Source organism: Aegilops tauschii, chromosome 2, assembly GCF_002575655.3.
Source record: "Aegilops tauschii subsp. strangulata cultivar AL8/78 chromosome 2, Aet v6.0, whole genome shotgun sequence".
NCBI classification, from domain to species: Eukaryota; Viridiplantae; Streptophyta; class Magnoliopsida; order Poales; family Poaceae; genus Aegilops; species Aegilops tauschii.
In genome coordinates, this window is record NC_053036.3 from 648,049,499 (window position 1) to 648,067,678 (window position 18,180).

At 42.3% G+C, this 18,180-nt stretch overlaps 1 protein-coding gene across 11 annotated transcripts; it reads right to left on the reverse strand.

Moving 5' to 3' along the window:
* Nucleotides 1-6,048: 6,048 nt before the first annotated feature.
* Nucleotides 6,049-13,177, reverse strand: LOC109774609 (nodulin homeobox). 11 transcript variants are annotated; one of them, XM_073509400.1, is made up of 18 exons: nt 12,699-13,168; nt 12,256-12,501; nt 12,051-12,176; nt 11,824-11,979; nt 11,496-11,579; nt 11,271-11,396; nt 10,225-10,440; nt 9,636-9,767; nt 9,448-9,531; nt 9,178-9,339; nt 8,771-9,062; nt 8,564-8,680; nt 8,398-8,470; nt 8,181-8,241; nt 7,747-7,857; nt 7,246-7,668; nt 7,066-7,105; nt 6,049-6,902 (listed from the first exon to the last, which is right to left on the reverse strand). In XM_073509400.1, exons 2-17 carry the CDS (start codon nt 12,259-12,261, stop codon nt 7,067-7,069), a joined length of 2,208 nt encoding a protein of 735 aa, XP_073365501.1. In that variant the 5' UTR covers nt 12,262-12,501; nt 12,699-13,168; the 3' UTR covers nt 6,049-6,902; nt 7,066. The 11 variants fall into 11 exon arrangements, with proteins under 11 accessions (XP_073365501.1, XP_073365497.1, XP_073365498.1 ...); XM_073509396.1 differs by having other exon boundaries at nt 7,071-7,105; nt 12,699-13,153; XM_073509397.1 differs by lacking the exon at nt 12,256-12,501 and having other exon boundaries at nt 7,071-7,105; nt 12,699-13,177.
* Between the last annotated feature and the right edge of the window lie 5,003 nt (nt 13,178-18,180).

Genomic DNA, 18,180 nt, shown 5'->3' on the forward strand with positions numbered 1-18,180 from the left:
TGCTGAAATGTGCTTTTATATTGTTGAAATGTCCTAATAAGTGTTGATATCTCATTTAGTGTTTTTTAAGTGTTGAAATATCTCTTCTATATATGTCTTCCTAAGTGTTGGAACTTTTTAATTGTGTAAATGTCTTCTTGAGTGTTGAAATCTGTTTTTAATAGCGAAATCTCTTATCAAGTGTTGAAATCTGCTTTATTGTTGGCATGTCTTATTTAGAACTGAAATATGTTTTTATTGCTCCGATGTCTTATTAATTGCTGCAATATGATTTTACGGGCCAATTAGTAGGTACTATTTTATTGCTTGATCTTTTCTGCACCGGATCTCCCTTCTCTCTATATACAGGCCATGTGTTGATAGAGCAAGCGTGCATATCTTGTACCTAGCATTTTCAAACTGCATTGGCAGAGGATGGACAAGCACACGATTCGCATCTACGCTCTAGGCGCTACTGTCTCTCCATCTCCTATGCTCCACACCTACTGCACAATGTATGCACCTCCACAGAGAGTTGTCAGTTCTTTCTCACCTTTCGTTGCATGCTGCTTGTTTGGTATAATCGGTCCAAAATGATCAGTTACCATATCAATGGCTAATTCTTTCACACCTAATTCATTTGTTGTTCAATATATAGGTCGGATCATCGGCGAAGAAGACTGATGTCTACTACGCAACTTTATTCTTGTAGACACGTGTTGGGCCTCCAAGCGCAGAGTTTTGTAGGACAGTAGCAATTTTCCCTCAAGTGGATGACCTAAGGTTTATCAATCCGTGAGAGGTATAGGATGAAGATGGTCTCTCTCAAACGACCCTGCAACCAAATACAAGAAATCTTTTGTGTCTCCAACACACCCAATACAATGGCAAATTTTATAGGTGCACCAGTTCGGCGAAGAGATGGTGATAAAAGTGTAATATGGATGGTAGAAATATATTTTTATAATTTGAATAAATAAAAACAGCAAGGTAGCAAATAGTAAACAGGCACAAAAACAGTGTTGCAATGCTTAAAAACAAGGCCTTGGGTCCGTACTTTCACTAGTGCAATCTCTCAACAGTGCTAACATAGTTGGATCATATGATTATCCCTCAAAGTGCAATAAAGAATCACTCCTGAGTTCCTATTAACGGAGAAAAAAAGATAGAAATTTTTTGTAGGGTACGAAACCACCTCAAAGCTATTCTTTCCGTTCGATCTATTCAAGGGTTCGTACTAAAATAACACAAAGCTATTCTTTCCGTTCGATCTATCCTAGAGTTCGTACTAAAATAACACCAAAGAAAAATCATATTCATAATACTCAATCCAACACAAATAACTACAAGGAGACCCCAAAGTTTCTATCGGAGAAAAGATAAAAACGTACACCAACCCCTATGCATAGATTACCCCAATATCACCGCGGGAATCCGCGAGTTGAATGCCAATCAAGTGAATCAATATGATACCTCATTGTCACCTCAAGTATTCATACCGCAAGACATACATCATGTGTTCTCATATCTGAATATTCTATCCGACAAGACAAAACTTTAGAGGGTAAAGATTCAGTTCATCACAATAAGGATATAGAGGGGAGAAACATTATATGATCCGACTATATTAACAAAGCCCATGATATAGATCACGAGAGAGAGAGAGAGAGAGATTAAACACATAGCTACTGGTACAAACCCTCAGCCCCGAGGGTCGACTACTCCCTCCTCATCATGGTGGCCGCCGGGATGATGAAGATGGCCACCAGAGATGATTCCCCCCTCCGGCAAGGTGTTGGAACGGGTCTAGATTGGTTTTCGGTGGCTACGGAGCCCTGTGGCGGTGGAACTTCTGATCTAGGTTAACGCCGAAGGGTTTCGGAATATTTGGGAATTTATAGTGCAAGGAAGGGGCACGGGGGGCCACCGAGGTGAGCACAACCCAGGGCCTGGCGCGCCCTGGTGGGTTGTGCCCCTCGGGGTACCCCCCACCCTGAGGTGCTGCTTTGGCCCATCGGGAGTCTTCTGGCCCATAAAAAATCCACAAAAAGTTTCGCGGTGTTTGGACTCCGTTTGATATTGATTTTCTGCGATGTAAAAAACAAGCAAAAAACAGCAACTGGCACTGGGCACCGGGTCAATAGGTTAGTCCCAAAAAATGATATAAAGTTGCTATAAAATGATTGTAAAACATCCAAGAATGATAATATATCAGCATGAATACTACATAAATTATAGATACGTTGGAGATGTATCAAAGACGTGGATGACGAGAAGATCAATTTACCGTATGGGCTTTGTGTCAACAATAGACCGTGCAAAGATGGATGGGTCTACTTGTGTTGTCTCCTCAATCAAGAGTACTACCCGTCCATGGATGCGTGCAAGAAAGACTGTCTGAAACCCTCTGCTGCTGACATGGTGTCCATGACAATGACCCATTCTCCTTTACCCGCCCCCTCTCCCGTATCTTCATTAGGTTCAATTTGAATTACCTATATTTTGCCCGGGACCCAATGGATATTGTGTGAAAAAATAATTTGGAATATAAGTATCCACATTAGTTGTTGCAGTTTGATTTTACATGTTGCATTAATCTCTTTTTTGTTACCAATTATCGCTGGTAACTCAGTTTTTCAAATGTCGGTGTTTGGTAATTTTTTGTTAATTTTACACTACCAGTTTGGTGGTCATGCTCAAGATAAGCAATGTTGATTATCAGTATTGTGTTTTGGTCAATCTATCGCTCCTAAGATTTTTTTTGTGTGTGTTTAAATAGATGCCATGACATGTTTCTGGTGAATCAAGATTAGATGAGATGGGTAGCATCATCACCACCTGACATATAAAGTCTCTGGTGAATCAAGATTATATGGTAGCATCATTAGCGTCAATATATATATCGAAGGAAAATGTCAGCAGACTTGTATGTGAACAGGCTCTAATTCAAATGGGACTGATCATCGGCGGCACATTAACATTTTTCCATCTGCAAACATTAAAAAGGGTCCCCTCAATCAACCACCACAAGCTCCCTTTTGAACTCATACATGAACAACATCTTCAGGTTTTTTGCCGGAACCGACACACCGCATTTCTTGTAATCATGTATATGAATCTTGCATGCATAACTGCACCTGCTTCCCCAACCTAAAAGTTTGAACCCAAGCGCCTGCTTGGCACTAGTGTAACCAGACACCGTGTCGTATGGTGTGGCAAAACTACTAGCAGGGTCGAATGGAAGGTTGGATGAGGACAACAATGGCTCAGCCATGGCCGGTAGTGCGCTCGGATCCGGTCCGCCCCGGCCACGACGGCGCCCCGACAGGCGAAGCACATGGACACCTCCACACCGAGTGAGGCAGTAGACCCTACCTTCTTTATGGTACACGAGGTCGACGAGGTGGTCTTCGTCCTTAAGCTGCACGGGGTTGAGGAAGGTCCACTCCCTATCCCCCACGGTGACACAGACGAGCCTATCGGCATCGCATATGGCGGGGGCAAGGAAGTCGTGCCTACCGGGGCTTGGTGAGAATACGATCTTTGAAATGCCCCTACCGTTATAGATCAATAACGATTGACGGCAAACAATCCTCTATGTCCGTGACAGCATTGAAGAGGCTGAGCATGCTGAGGCCATCATGGTGGTAACAAACGGGACGGCCAAGGGCGAGACATCCATTACTAGAGCCGATGCAACACGCGCCCAAAGGGATGGGTTCAAGGTTGAAGGAGTGACGCATGGGAAGCGAGGTTGCGGCGGGGTAGCTACCGACACCGTCAAGGACGACGACCAGCGACGGGGACAACGGCACGAGAGCACAGCTCCACATCATGCTAGTGTTATACTTGAGATCATCAAGGTTGGCGTTGATGCGGCAGAGAAGGTCCGTCGGCAGGCCAGCACAGTGCGACATGGTCTTTGGCGGATTCTGTTCAGAAATGTTGGTTTGAGCAGGAATAGAGGCGACTCGAAGGTTTGGTAATTTTTCGCTTTTGAACAATGTTGCGGGTCGAAGTGAGTGAGCACACACACTTTATAGGAAATTGCTCCAGTGTCTAGAATGGCCACTTTATCGGTTGGGCTAGGATGAGAGATCAGACAAATAGATTAGATTTTTCACCGTGGTCTGTTTATATTGCTGGGATGTGTTATTTAATGATGAAATATGTATATTGTTTGTCAGGATGTGTTTTTAAGTGTTGAAATCTATTCTTAAATGTTGATATCTATTTTAATGTTGAAATGTCTTATTAATTGCTGAAATCTTTATAAAGGATAAAATTAAGTGCTGGAATATTTTTTTTATTCTTGAGATATATTATTAAGTGTTGAAAAAAAAAATTTGTTGAAATGTCGTAATAAGTGTTGAAATCTTTTCTTCATTTGTTGGAAATCATTTTTTAAGTGTTGAAATATCTCTTCTTGTAGGTATGTCTTATTAAGTGTTGGAACTTTTTATTGAGATTGTCTTAATTAAGTGTTGAAATCTGTTTTAATAATGAAATCTCCTATCAAGTCTTGGAATCTTCTTTATTGCTTGAATGTCTTATAAGTGTTGGAACTTTTCATTGAGCAAACGTCTTATGAAGTGTCGAAATATGTTTTTAATAATGAAATCTCCTATCAAGTGTTGGAATCTTCTTTATTGCTCGAATGTCTTATTTAGGTATGTCTTATCAAGTGTTGGAATCTTCCTATTAGAAATAATGGTACTACCATAAGATATGTGCTTCTAGTATGAAGCTCTTAAATAAGGTACTCCTCCCAATCCATATTAATTGTCGCTCAAATGGATACATCCATTTGAGCGACAATTAATATGGATTGGAGTGAGTACTACAAATTTTAATTAGGCCAGTTAATAGGTACTATATTATTGCTTGATCTTTTCTACACCGGATCCCCATCTCTCCATCTATACAAGCCCTGTGTTGATAGATCAATCGTGTGTGTCTTTTCCCTAGCATTTTCAAACTGCATTAGAAGAGGATGGACAGGTACACGGTTCGCATCTACGGTCTAGCCTTGCTACTGTCTCTCCATCTCCTATGCTCCGCACCTACTGCGCAATGTATGCACTTCCACAGAGAGTTATCAGTTCTTTCTCACCTTTCAGTAGTTGTTGCTTGTTTGTAATTAATCAGTCTGAAATGATCAGTTGCCATATCAACGGCTAATTGATTGTTGTACCATAGGTCGGATCATCGAAGAAGACGTGGATGACGAGAAGATCAATTTCCCGCATGGGCTTTGTGTCAATGGTAAACCGTGCAAAGATGGATGGCTTTGCTTGTGTTGCCTTGCGAATCTAGAGTGCTACCCGTCCATGGATGCGTGAAGAAAGACTGTCTGAAACCCTCTCCTGCTCAGATGGTGTCGATGACAATGACCCGTTCTCCTTTACCTGCCCCCTCTCCCGCCTCTTCATTAGGTTTAATTTGAATTACCTATATTTTGCCCGGGACCTAATGGATATTGTGTGAAAAAATAATTTGGAATAGAAGTATCTCATACATTAGTTGTTGCAGTTTGATTTGACATGTTGCATCAATCGTCTTTTTTTGTTACCAATTATTGCCGGTAACTCAGCTTTTCAACTACTAATCGCCCAGCAAGGATGCCCGGTCATTTTTTGTTAGTTTTACACTATCAGTTTGGTGGTCATGCTCAAGATAGTGTTGATTATCGGTATTGTGTTTTAGCCAATCTATCGCTCCAAAGATTTTCCTGTGTTTAAATTGATGCTGTGCCATGTTTCCGGTGAATCAAGATTAGATGGTAGCATCATTAGCTTCAATATATTAGCAGAAAATATCAGCACACTTGTACGTAAATGTGCTCTAATTTCAATGGGACTGAGCATCAAAAGTACAACAACAAAAAGAAACTGACAGTCCCCTTCTTGATAGATACATGAACAGCATCTTGTACATGGATTTCACCGGAACAAAGACACCGCATTTCCTGTGATCATGTATATGGGTTTTGCATGTCCAACTGCACCTGCTTCCTCAACCTAAAAGTTTGAACCCAAACGCCTCATGTGTCAAAGAACTCCCGGTGCATGTTTCTTATCAACATTCTCAGTTATCAGAAAATTAAGATAAATTTGTTTGTACGTCACATGGCAACATACCAGCGTTGCGACGGATATATCAGAATTAGTAAACCCTAAGAAGAGGATGCAACATAAGGATACAGAGTCTTTGACAGATGACTTCACCAAACACTAGTTACAATAAGAGCCACCCTCCAAGATTCATTCCTGGCTTCAGATCCTAGATTGACAGGAAGCTTCTCTCTCTACTTGCTGTTTGTACCTTCTCGATGCTACATTCCCGACACCACAAAAGGGAACCAACCACCCTAGGTCGCCACCGGAGCGAGCCTGACAACATCCCAGGCAACCCTCATCACGCCGCCATGCCTCGACTCCGCCTCCTGGAATGTTCTTCCCGACGCCTCGGAAGGGTGGGGGAGTTCCCTCCATTTCTCAACCTTGAGCTCGGTGACGTCGATGATGCAGGTGTGGCTCTCCGCCAGGCTCTTCCCTTGGGCCCTGCCATCAACCTGGAAGATCTCGCCCCTGCCGATTTCATTCCCTTCGTTGTCAATCAGCAGAACGGGGCGGCCAGGCTCGAATGACAATGATCTTGTGAACGGCCGGCTCGTCATCATGTCTTGTGTACTTGGCTCGCTGGAGTCTGGGGTAACCAGCCTGCTGCTGCCCTTGGAGTTGGATAAGCCTAGAGCATTCAGCACCCTTGAAGGCGGCAGATAGCTCTCCTCGCCGGCACTCTCTGAGGAGTCACCCAACTGAGAATTAGCTGGTGTAGATGACTTGTCAGCACCCTCGCCCTCGTATGGCACTCCTCTTTCTTTCGCGATACGAGCGAGCTTAGCTTTTCTGTTGTTCAGCCTAGATAGAATTTAAAAAGAAAAGAAGCTATTATTACAAACAGATACAGAATGCAGGCACAAAAGAAAATCTGTATGATACAGGAATAACTAAATTTGAAGGACTAAGAATTGGTTATATTATGGAGCAGTACATTCCTAGGAAAGAAGACGGATAATTTCACCTTACCAATTCTTTAGTTGCGATGATGTGATCTCTGCACCCTGAAAAGTAAGGACGCATTTCCATTAATCAGACAAAGCCGAAACTAGTTAGTCGGACCTAATGAAACATTTACCCAACTGAAAAGGCATATATATCATTCGCGGCAAGAAAAAAAGAAAAGGCATATAATATATATTACCTGCCCACTCAGCTTCTCTGCCCATGTCTGAAGGGAAGCGGCATTCTTATGCATCTCGGGCTCATCAACCAGAGCATTCTCAATTTCATTTACCTGCCCGTCGTTCATGATAGTTCGCTTCTTTCCTCTCCTACTAGGCTGCCTCTCATCCTCGTCCCGGAGACTACTTTCCTTGGTAGGTTCTGGTGTTTTGAAATGGTCTACACTTCTGCAGCGTGGGACCTCCATGCTGGTAGCAGTACTGGGACCCGGATAGCCCGCGCTAGTCGTTCTCGCAACGCCAAGATGGATTAGGTTCTGACCGACTGAATTTTGCAGGACCCCACCATTTGTAGTGGCACGGTTTCTTGGAGTCTCATCCCTAGCATTTCCATCTTGTCTCATGGGGGGCGTCGCCATAGACTCTTCAATGTTTTGCACATCCTGCTAGTATCAGTTTTGGATTGGGATCAAATACATTACCAAGTCAATGGCTAATATTAATGTAATCGATAATGTTACCTTAGGAGGGCCATCCATATTGGGATCTGGAACACTAGCCCTTGCTGGCTGGGGCTGCTGCACCGGTTGCAAGTCTACCTTCATTTCTGATGTGACATCACTTTTTGCCACCTAAAACATCACATCATGAAATCATCTTACATAAGAAAATGAGGTACTGGCAAAAACTTTTGAGTAGACTGCTAAGATGTATGAAGCTGCCACCCAATGCATGGTTCCAGGCTATTTTCTAGTTTACACATTGAGCACACCCGTCACACCAACCATACAAAAGAAACAATGAATTTGCCTGAGGACATTATGCACTTTAAAACTATACTTGTAGAAATGTAATTCACTAATTTTACAGATTATCCCTTGAGAACCAGAAAACAGAGACCCTAAACATAATGCTTTGGTATGATGTTTGAGATCAATGAGTAAAGCAAAAAAACCTGCGATATTCTCTGTCCAACTTGCAATTTACACCAACGTTGCAACTTATAAGAAAAATCACTGCAGAGAGGAAAGGTAAAGTTTAGAGAAGTGTCAACAAAGAAGTTGTCAGCTGAGGGCAACAAATTCAAACCAATCAGGCATATGGCAAGAAAGGTATAAAGAATATTGTTTCTATGTGGCACACCAAGGACCAGTCAAAATGACATTACCCACCTTAATAGTTGCACATCTTCCTCATTTAACAAGTTACCAGGGATTAATGATTTAGCATAATGGGACAAAGATCCTGCAAACCGAGCAAAAGAAGACATAAGATATGCAATGCGATGAATTAACATAATCACAACAAATTGCAAAACAGAAAGACAAGCAACTGTACCCAAGTTTGTACAAACTATGGTGATCTCATCAGCTGCTGGATGGTCCAATGATGGCTTGGGACTCTCTGATAATAAGTATTTCTGAAATTTCTGAAGAAAGAGGTCTCTTTCTTGCTCTGTTAACATACATGACAATGGAACTTGCGTTTAACAAGGTTACACAAAAAATCGTACAGCGTCTCATAGCCACTGAGAGAAGATCTGACCTTCGCATATGTTTGGAACAAAGACGTGCAAATTTGCTATTATTTTCACCACACAGGATGTTCTTGTCTGTGCATATTGTATTGAAGGCATGCTGATAGAGCGAAAATTGCATGAATAGTTAACTTTCGCTTCAGTCAGCATATTTGAAGCAGCTAACAGTGCCAGGTCAGCTGCACCAACTGGATCATAATCCAGATTAGCATCATCTTCCATCACTGGCAGATCGACAGAGCACCAACTTGAGACAAACTCATCATGAGGAGTCGCCAAAATTTGCGTCAGAAAGGGAATCTGCAGAGAAGATGAACGAAATTGAATTAGCTAAAATAAGAGCTTTGCGGTTGCAAAAAGACTATATATAACCCTATCAAGGTACGTATTAAAAGCAGTCGGTTTCAAAGCTTACAGTATTAGTTATGAAGGAAGATCTAAAGTTTGAATCATCAGAAAAGACGTCAACGAGACGCAATGCACTGATAAGCACAGAACCCACGGGGTAACTCTTATCATGGGAACCGGCAGCAGGTTTTTGTTTACTTCCAAATGCGATCTTCAGCAAATCAAGAACCTGCAGTAATCATTGTGATAAATTTGATAGGAACCAAATGATATTTTCAAATGCTGCAGAAAAGGAGTAATTTCAACCCCAGCTGTGGTCAGACCTAGGAGAACTAACCTCCAGCCCTAGTTGCATGCTCTTTGGCAAAGTGGCGACTTCATCGAGGTAAGAAATACTTTCAGATTCACACAGTTGTAACAACTACAGAGTATTTAACCAGGCATCAGTTATAAAGGCAACACTGGCAGTATACAGTGGTAGTACTTGAATTAAACAAAGTAATTCAAGACTCATGACAAACTTACGATAGAAAGGATTTTAGCCTTCTGTCTGGAAATGGAAGAAGCAATATCAGTTGATCCTTTCAGCCATTCTGGAACACCTAACTTCAATATCGTGAATGAGAGTGACAGTATACCTCCATTTCTACAGAGCTCCTGCATTTAGTAACTTCTTGAGTCAATATCCTCCGAGGGCATACACGATGTAATGATATACAGAAACAGTAACATATTTGAGTACATACTCACTTCTTTTAGTAGAAAACACAGGAAGATGGATGTGTCACTAAATTAAAGTATTATTCCGCACACTAGATTAGTCTAGGTTAATCAGTTAATCTGTTTTCTGGAAATCTTATGCAAGGGGGTAACAAGATGGAATTGAACTAAAACTGGAGAACAAGTAATGAGTTTTTTTTGGGAGAGAGTTAGTGTGATATACTTCTGTTTGCATCACTGATCAGTATGCCGAAACAAGTATATCTTGATAAATCATAAAGAAGAAAAGGAGCTCACATTCAGCAGTTTTTCCCTTAACAGTGGAACTAAAAATACAAGGAAATGCATTTCAAAAAAAAATCAAGGAAATGAGACGCATAGGGATATACGGGACCTTGTTTTTTAAAATACGATCTCGGAATAACTTCTGCTGGCACAATGACAAAAGAAATTGCAATGATGCTTCGCACTGTTGGCATATGAAGTAAGTGAGTTGTGAGTCAAAAGGGCCAACAGGAAAGGCTTTGGTGCCCAATGTTGATAGCCTGACACTCAATAACCTCATATCTTCGTGCAGACTATCAAAGGCTGCATCCATAAAGATATCAACCTGACCACAAAACAGCAAATATTAACAGAGATGAACAGATTGAATACAAAGTACCTAACAGGCAGATCTATGTCTTGCTGGTATAACATTCATATCAAAGGATGCCATAGTGATCCAGGGAGTACACAAAGAAAGAACTATGCGAACGTCAGGTGTTTGCTTTTTTTCTACCGAAATATCTTTCTACTGAGATGTATAAACGAAACAGGAATCAATAACTAAACAGTAGTCAGCAAAAACTTATAAGCAACGAAGGTTCAGATAACCCAGTAGAATAGCTAAAGGAAGTTAAATACTAACATAATCTCTTAGTATTATATAATAAAATGATGCCTGCGGATAACAGCCTGTAATAATATAGCGCAGAAGTTGACACATTTTAAGAATACTACTAATTTTAGCTCAGATTGGCCTGGGAGCTACACTAGTTACTAATCTGGTTGAACCACAAAACACCACAAGTATAAATGAATTTGATTGGAATCTCTAAGAAAAGAGTTGACACTCCGCAATATGTTACAAATTCTATTCAGGATGAGGACAAAACCAGCGATAAACATGTCATTATCATTTATGAAATCAACTTGCAGCGCAACAAGATTATTACAGAAAAGTTGGCCGTGATGATGAAAAACAACAAAATCTGGGAGTTCAGAAATCAAAAGCAATGCAAAATAGGGGCGAGGTTAAAAAATACTCCGTCCACCCCATAACATAATATCTTTTTTGACACTATCATACTATATGCTTTTATATTTCACAGTTTCTTCAGAATCAAGCCATGGAACGAAATACTCACTAAATTACCATATGGGTTACCTACTACTTACCTTTGGATGTGCAAGAAGAATATGAACAAGCTCATGCCACTGAGATGAGAAGTAACTTGTCATCAGATGAAGACTTCCTGCTACAAGTGATGAATGTATGAAGGGAGAAGCGCCGAGATGATCTTCCTAATTTAGAACAATAGCTGTTACCAGAAATTAGTATGAAATGATAACAATTAAGTATAAGCATGCCGCCCTCAATAAATAATTTGGTGGTTGTCGAACCTTCTTCCAGTGGGACAGAACGGATAGCAGAAAGAATATCAGGTCCATAACTTGTTCAGATAACTTCACATCATCCAGAAGAAGCTGCACGAAGATAAACAAGGATTGTGACTCAATGCTCATCTTTTACTCATTCAGCATCTAACCATACAGTAAAAGCAAAATTATTTAACGAATTAAAGCTTTATCGGAGAAAGACACAAAGACCATATGATGTGATTCATGAGTCAACTATGACATAGAGAAAGAGAGAAGTCGCAGAATATCAAGATTCAAATGAACAGGGTAAGAAAGCCGTATGCCTGCGTGAAATAACGAGAGAAGTCACCTGCTCGAGCTTGGTGTGGCGAGTTGCTAGCTCAGACAAACAATGCAAAAAGCGCACGCCACGGAGCACATATGTCAAATCTGAAACTCTTCCGATATCCAAACTTACAGCAAGAAGATGGAGAGGAAGCGATGACACAAGCTTCTCCATGTCCACCTGCAGAGAAGACGTGTCAGCGAAAGGGTGGCTGAAATAGGTGTGAAGATTGTAGTATAGCTAATAAGCACCTGCTCTGGACCTCCGGCTTGCGCCTTGGACTGCAAGACGAAGCTGTCGGACTCCTTGAGCATCTCACTAAGTTCCCTAGCGGTCAGCCCACTAAGCTCTTGGACAGCAGAAATCATGTCTATCATCTGCACCCAACAATCGAAATATAAGTATTCTGGTTTGGCGTTCTTGTACATGAAACGGAGAACGAAGATGAGAGCTTACATTCATTATGCGGTCAAGTAAGTGTCTTGAAAGTAAAGATTATGCTAACCAAGATGCTTTCACAAAAATGCCCCCGTTGGCAACCTGGGCTGAATTTGCCCAGGAAATCTGGGATATTAAGTAGCACTTGCGTGGTGAATTTTGTGGAGCACACACATAGTAATCTGTAGTGCTCTCTGCATCTACCAAGAGGAAATCGGCAAGAAGAGGCAAAAGTATGTGCTTGTGCAGCAGATTCGATCGAACCTAACAATTTTTTTTTGTAAGCAGTCGGTACAACCGTAAGAAAGCATCGCAAAATTTCTAGAGGATAATCCCACATGACTTGTTTACGCTTAATCTCACTATACTAATTCATATACGCACCCATTGATGATTCAACAAGCGACGGGAAACAAAGATGAGGCATATGTAAAGATTACAGGAAATCTGCACATACATACATCTGACAATAAACTTCAGCTAGAAATCCCCATCCAACCGGGGATCAGAAGCGGTGGATCATGGCACCAGTTGATGGCCTAGAGCAGCACGCGGGGACGAACTCTGACCACAGAGTGAAGAGGCGCTGCCACCCCGCTTCCCGCAAGCACACGAAGAAGAGCCGCCGGCAGGAGATCACGCGCCGCTTGACGGAACAGGAGCATGGGTACACGGGTCGGAGATGTGGTGGGGCAGGGAAGGCCCGCGTCCAGGCGCGGCGGCTCGAGTCATGGAGGCGATGCAATTTGGGCGCGGCCAAAAAGATGGCCTCTATTGGCCAAAAAGATGCAATTTGGGCGCGGCAAAAAGGTGGGGGTGGGGGGTTCACCGGCCGGAGGGGTCGCTGGGCAAACGACGGCGAGGAGCGGTGCGGGTGTGTGTGTGTGGCGGCGCTGAGGGGATCGGATCCAGAGGATGGATGGGGATCGATTGGGAAGAGGACCTCCCGATCTATCTCGCTAGGGTTAACAAGAGGTTTGGCTGGGCCTTGGGCCGGATTTTGGGGGAAGGAAGTTAGGCTAGCTTCTTCGGGTCCACACTTCATGCTCCGAACAACAATAAGAGTGTAACCTTATTACCGATGTTTATCATAACCGGCTATAAGAAATGGCACAGGATGGACACGAAGCAGGCTTTGCATTTATTTTACCCGTTGCAACGCACGGGCATTTGTATTAGTAATAATAATAATAATACTCGTTAACCAGAGGGGAACAAAGAATCGTCGGCCGACAAGGAAAGAAATACCCGAGATCCAATCCAATCCAATCGCTGGCAGTTTCAAGAAAACAATTATATCCTGGGTTAGTTTGACACACGTACCGTAATATCTATCTAGTTATAATCACGTGGATACAGTTTCTTCTCAGTTGGTAGTCTCCGTTCCAGGTTTATTTTTCGTCCCACTATTTTTGTCCGGTTTTTTTGTTGGTTTTTTTTCGTCGGTTTTCTCATAGCAAAAAAACAGCCAGCAGATCCTCATCCCCTCGGCCCCCGCGTCGCCTACCCCAGGCGACACGGGCGGCGGCCCCCAACCGCACCGCCGCCGGCTCCCCTCCTCCAGCTACCCCCCTCGCCGCCGCCGGAGGCCACCACCGGGCGAAGCCCGCGCCGTGGCGGCGGCGGCGGGGTCTCCCTCCGTGGCGTTGATCCCCTCGCGCGGGGCCCCGCGGCTGGCGGCCGCCTCCTGATGGTTCGTCGGCGCCCCTCCTAGGGGCCTGGCGGTCGGCGGCGCTTCTCCTGGTAGCGGATCCGGTGGCTCCCCCCCCCCCCCCCCCCGCGCCCCATGGTGGCCGTCCCGGCGGCGTCCGTCCGGCGTCAGATCTGGCGCCGCCTCCGCAGTCCCTCCCCGCCGTCGTCACCGGTGCTGCCCTGGCGCGGCGCGTCCCCCTCCCTCTCCCCCGCCCTCCCCTGCGCTCCATCTCGCCTGGCTACCCCCCTGCCCCTGGCTGGCCGGCGTCCTCCCGGCTGCAGGGCCTTGTCCCGGCCGTGCCTCCTCTCTGGTTGGCCGCGGTGGGGCTCTCCAAGGGAATGCAATGGCGCCTGCATGAGGCGTAGCAGATGTACGTGGATGCGTGGAAAGCCAACATCCCAGAATTCAAGAATCCCTTTGCTCCATCGAGGACACCATCACAGGTACGTCAATCTCTGTCCTCTCCTGCGTTGTCATTGTATTATACCCGTGTGTGTAGTGCATATGACTCTGACGTTATAGAATTTTTGGTAGATTGTGCGCCTCTTCTTTTCTTGACAAATTCTTTGCCCTGGTGATCACGTCTAGATTTATTCAGCTCATGTATCTATACCATGTACTATTTGCTACTATAATATATATATATGGTATTGATTGTAAAAAAAGGTGCATATTGCAATTTTAATGAAGAATGAATGATTGTTTAAATCAAGTGGAGAATAAATGTTCATTAGCATATTGTTATCTGACACAAATATATGCGGTGGGTTTGATGGCAGGTTGATTAAAACCATGGTAAACAATCGACATTGAGAATCCCCGGATCGATGTATTTTCGTGTGTGAATTGGAAAAAAATCCTTATTATAGTCATAACAGTGATAAGGACTGTTAGACAATTAATGCTCTTTATTTATTTGTTTATTTTAGTTTCCACACAGGATGTTCTAAAACATGTTCGTCTTACCTGAAAGAGCACTGCTATGCACACGAGTATCGACGCACGATCCACAGATGACAAGTCAGGTAGATCATAGGATTAACTGGGTTTTTTTTAAATCTGTGTGGCTCCTAGTCCCGTCGAGCGAAATCATCCTGGAGCCAATCGTGTGCAGAGCGCTTTCGTACCTGAAATGCCTACTTGTTATGAAGAGATCTAACATGTATCATGTACTCCCTCTGTTTTAAATTACTCGTCATAGTTTTAATTCAAATTTGAACTAAAACCACGACGAGTAATTTGAAACGGAGGGAGTATGAAGTAATAGGTGGATCATGTGTCCCTCTTACATAAGGGTCATGTTAAATTGTCAAACACTCAGATGATCTTTGATCGAGATATATAAACCACTGGCATATGTATATTTCTGAAACCAGTATTTCAGCTGTCACGTGTCTTTGGCCGACGGCAAATTGCAAACACAGCAAAGCTGGCTTCCCTTGAATGAGATCAAACTTGGGTAGCAGCATAGCTCGAATAAGTGTATTGACTGATTGACTAGCAACACATGCGCACACAGAAGATAGTTGATTGGATAGCCACTAGCATGTAAACATGCATGTTGTTTATATTTCTTCAACACACTGTGATTGTGAAGCTATCTCTATATTTCTACAATTCGCTGTTGATCTTTTATAGATGTTCATCTCCCGACCTTATCTATATTAACTACTGGTCAATTTTATGAATTACTTGTTGGTGAGAATTCTTCTGCATCTGTTGTTGTCTTCTTGGCATCATCATTCAATCATATTTTCTAGACTATTGAGTTCAGGAATATTTGTTGTTGCCTCAATATGTTGTAGATTATCTTATTTTATAGTTTCTTTTGTTGAGTGAATATCTCCAAAGTATCGAACTTACACTGTCTGCTCACAGAGAGGAAAAGAGGGGCTGACTGTAGGATTCTAAAATCTTTCTTTGCTGCCAAACTTTAGTGATTGCCCTGCTGGAGATTGTCATTTTAATATACGTGCTGGCCCGGCTAATTAGTGCTACGCTGTATAAGTTCACAGTGGACTTGCAATTGCTTAGTAACTGTTGTAGATGGAAATGTACCAACATGTCGTAGTTATGTTGTTAACTTGCTATATTGCTCCTTTCCTTTTGTAAGGTATCTCAGACCGTGGGATTTTTTGTTCAACATTAGACGAAATATTCTGCTCAATTTTTATATTCTACCATTTGTTTCCCACACTTGTCTTTTGAATTGTCCATTTGTCATTTGGATTTTTTTAGATTTAACTGTGTATCCGACACACGTACAATAATAATTTTGTTTAGATATGAAAAATATAATATCATTGTCAGGAACTTCTACACCCGATTATTTCTCATATATTTGGGGTCTGATGCAGCAAAGGTAATATCTGCTTTGTGTTTTTAGATTGATAACAATGAATTATTCCAGATGTAAAAGGAATTGCTAAGATCAACTAGAACTGATGCTACATAAGTTTTTGCTTTTCATAATTAAATTATTTCCCTCTTGATAAAAAAACCATACTATTCTAGAGAACTTAGTTCACAAGACAGAAAAGAAGCAAAGGTGTATTATGCAACTTTCAATAAGGTGGAAATAAACAAGACTAGAGGTGGGTGGAGAGAGAGATAGAGATGTTACACATGATTCATTCCTGAACCACTAGAACTTGTTGTTTTTTCTCTCATCCGTTGGCCATGCCCATCCTTAGATTGGGCTTGATTTGTATTTATGCGTAACTGTGCACATTTTGGTCAGCTATGTGTCATGTTTAGGCTTTTCTGCGTTGTCTCGGCTGAAAGCCATTTTTATCGGAATGTTGGTTGGTGCATATAGTTTTACTGCCATGTAGAAGAATGAAGTACTTAAGTGCTACTCCCTCCGTTCCTAAATACTTGTCTTTCTAGGCATTTCAACAAGTGACTACATACGGAGTAAAATGAGTGAATCTACACTCTAAAATATGTCTACATACATCCGTATGTGATAGTTATTTGAAATGCCTAAAAAGACAAGTATTTAGGAACGGAGGGAGTATTTGTTTCTCTGCGAACGAAACTAGGTGTCTTTGTTACAAGTAAATCAGGATAAGAATGGAAATGACCCTGTTAGATCCCCATAAGTGGTACCGCAGTAGCCAGGAACAGATTGACGTAATCAACGGATGAATTGGTGTGTGTTAACCATTTAATTTGAACATGGTATGGCAATTGTTGCACTCTGTTTTAGTTAGTTGAAACTGATAGCTAGGAACGCATCTTTGTAGTACTTTTCTGTTAAATTTGTAAATATACATTTTGCTTCAAGCAATTTGCTAGCTATTCAAGTTGGCAACTAGCTGGCATCATGTGATATTTCTTTGAATTTCATAGAAATTTATTATGAATTTAGGTTGAATTTTCTCTATAGGCGCATCTATGTTCATTTTTTATAGTAAATAAAAATAAATAAACCTTAATAAAATAAAATAAAACAAACTATAGTAACTAAAATAAATAAACCTTAATAAATTAAATAAAAATAGCAGCAGTAAAATAAATAAAAATAGCAGCGGTAAAATAAATATAAATAAAATAATTAAAGTAAAATACATAAGTAATTAGAAATAAAATAAATAAGTTTTTTGTTGTAAGTAGAAACAAAACAAAACAAATAAAGCAAAAGAGAAAACAAAAAACAGAGAAAAAAATTATGCCACCTACTGGGCCACCACGGCCTGAATACGACTTGAAACCCATCCGTGGGCCAGGATTCAGGCCCGCAGAAGGCCCAGTAGGCCCCACAGGCATAGAGAACGGTTAGGCCCGAAAGCCTTCAGTTGAGAGGAGTTCGAGAGGGTGGGCGCAGCAGCGCTTATAAACCACTCTCGAGCCCTCTCAACTAGCGAGGTGGGACTAAACTTTTGACGCGGGGCAGCACAAGGCCTTTGGTCCCGGTTGGTGCCACCAACCGGGACTAAAGGGGGTCATTGGTCCCGGTTCGTGGCACCAACCGGGACCAAAGGCCTTTAGTCCCGGTTGGTGCGACGAACCGGGACCAATGAGTTCCCTATATATACCCCATCGCCACAGCAGAGCACTCCACAGTGCTCTGTTTTTTCTGGCTGGCGAGGGGAGGGCATTTGGGTGCTCTAGCTCACCTCCTATGCACATGAGGTGTTCGATGAAATGTCTGAGCCACACTAGTTAATCTTTCTCCTCTCGAAACTCGACCTCCGAGCTCCATTTTCCCCGAGATTTGTCTAGTTTTAGCGGTCCGTCACGTCCCG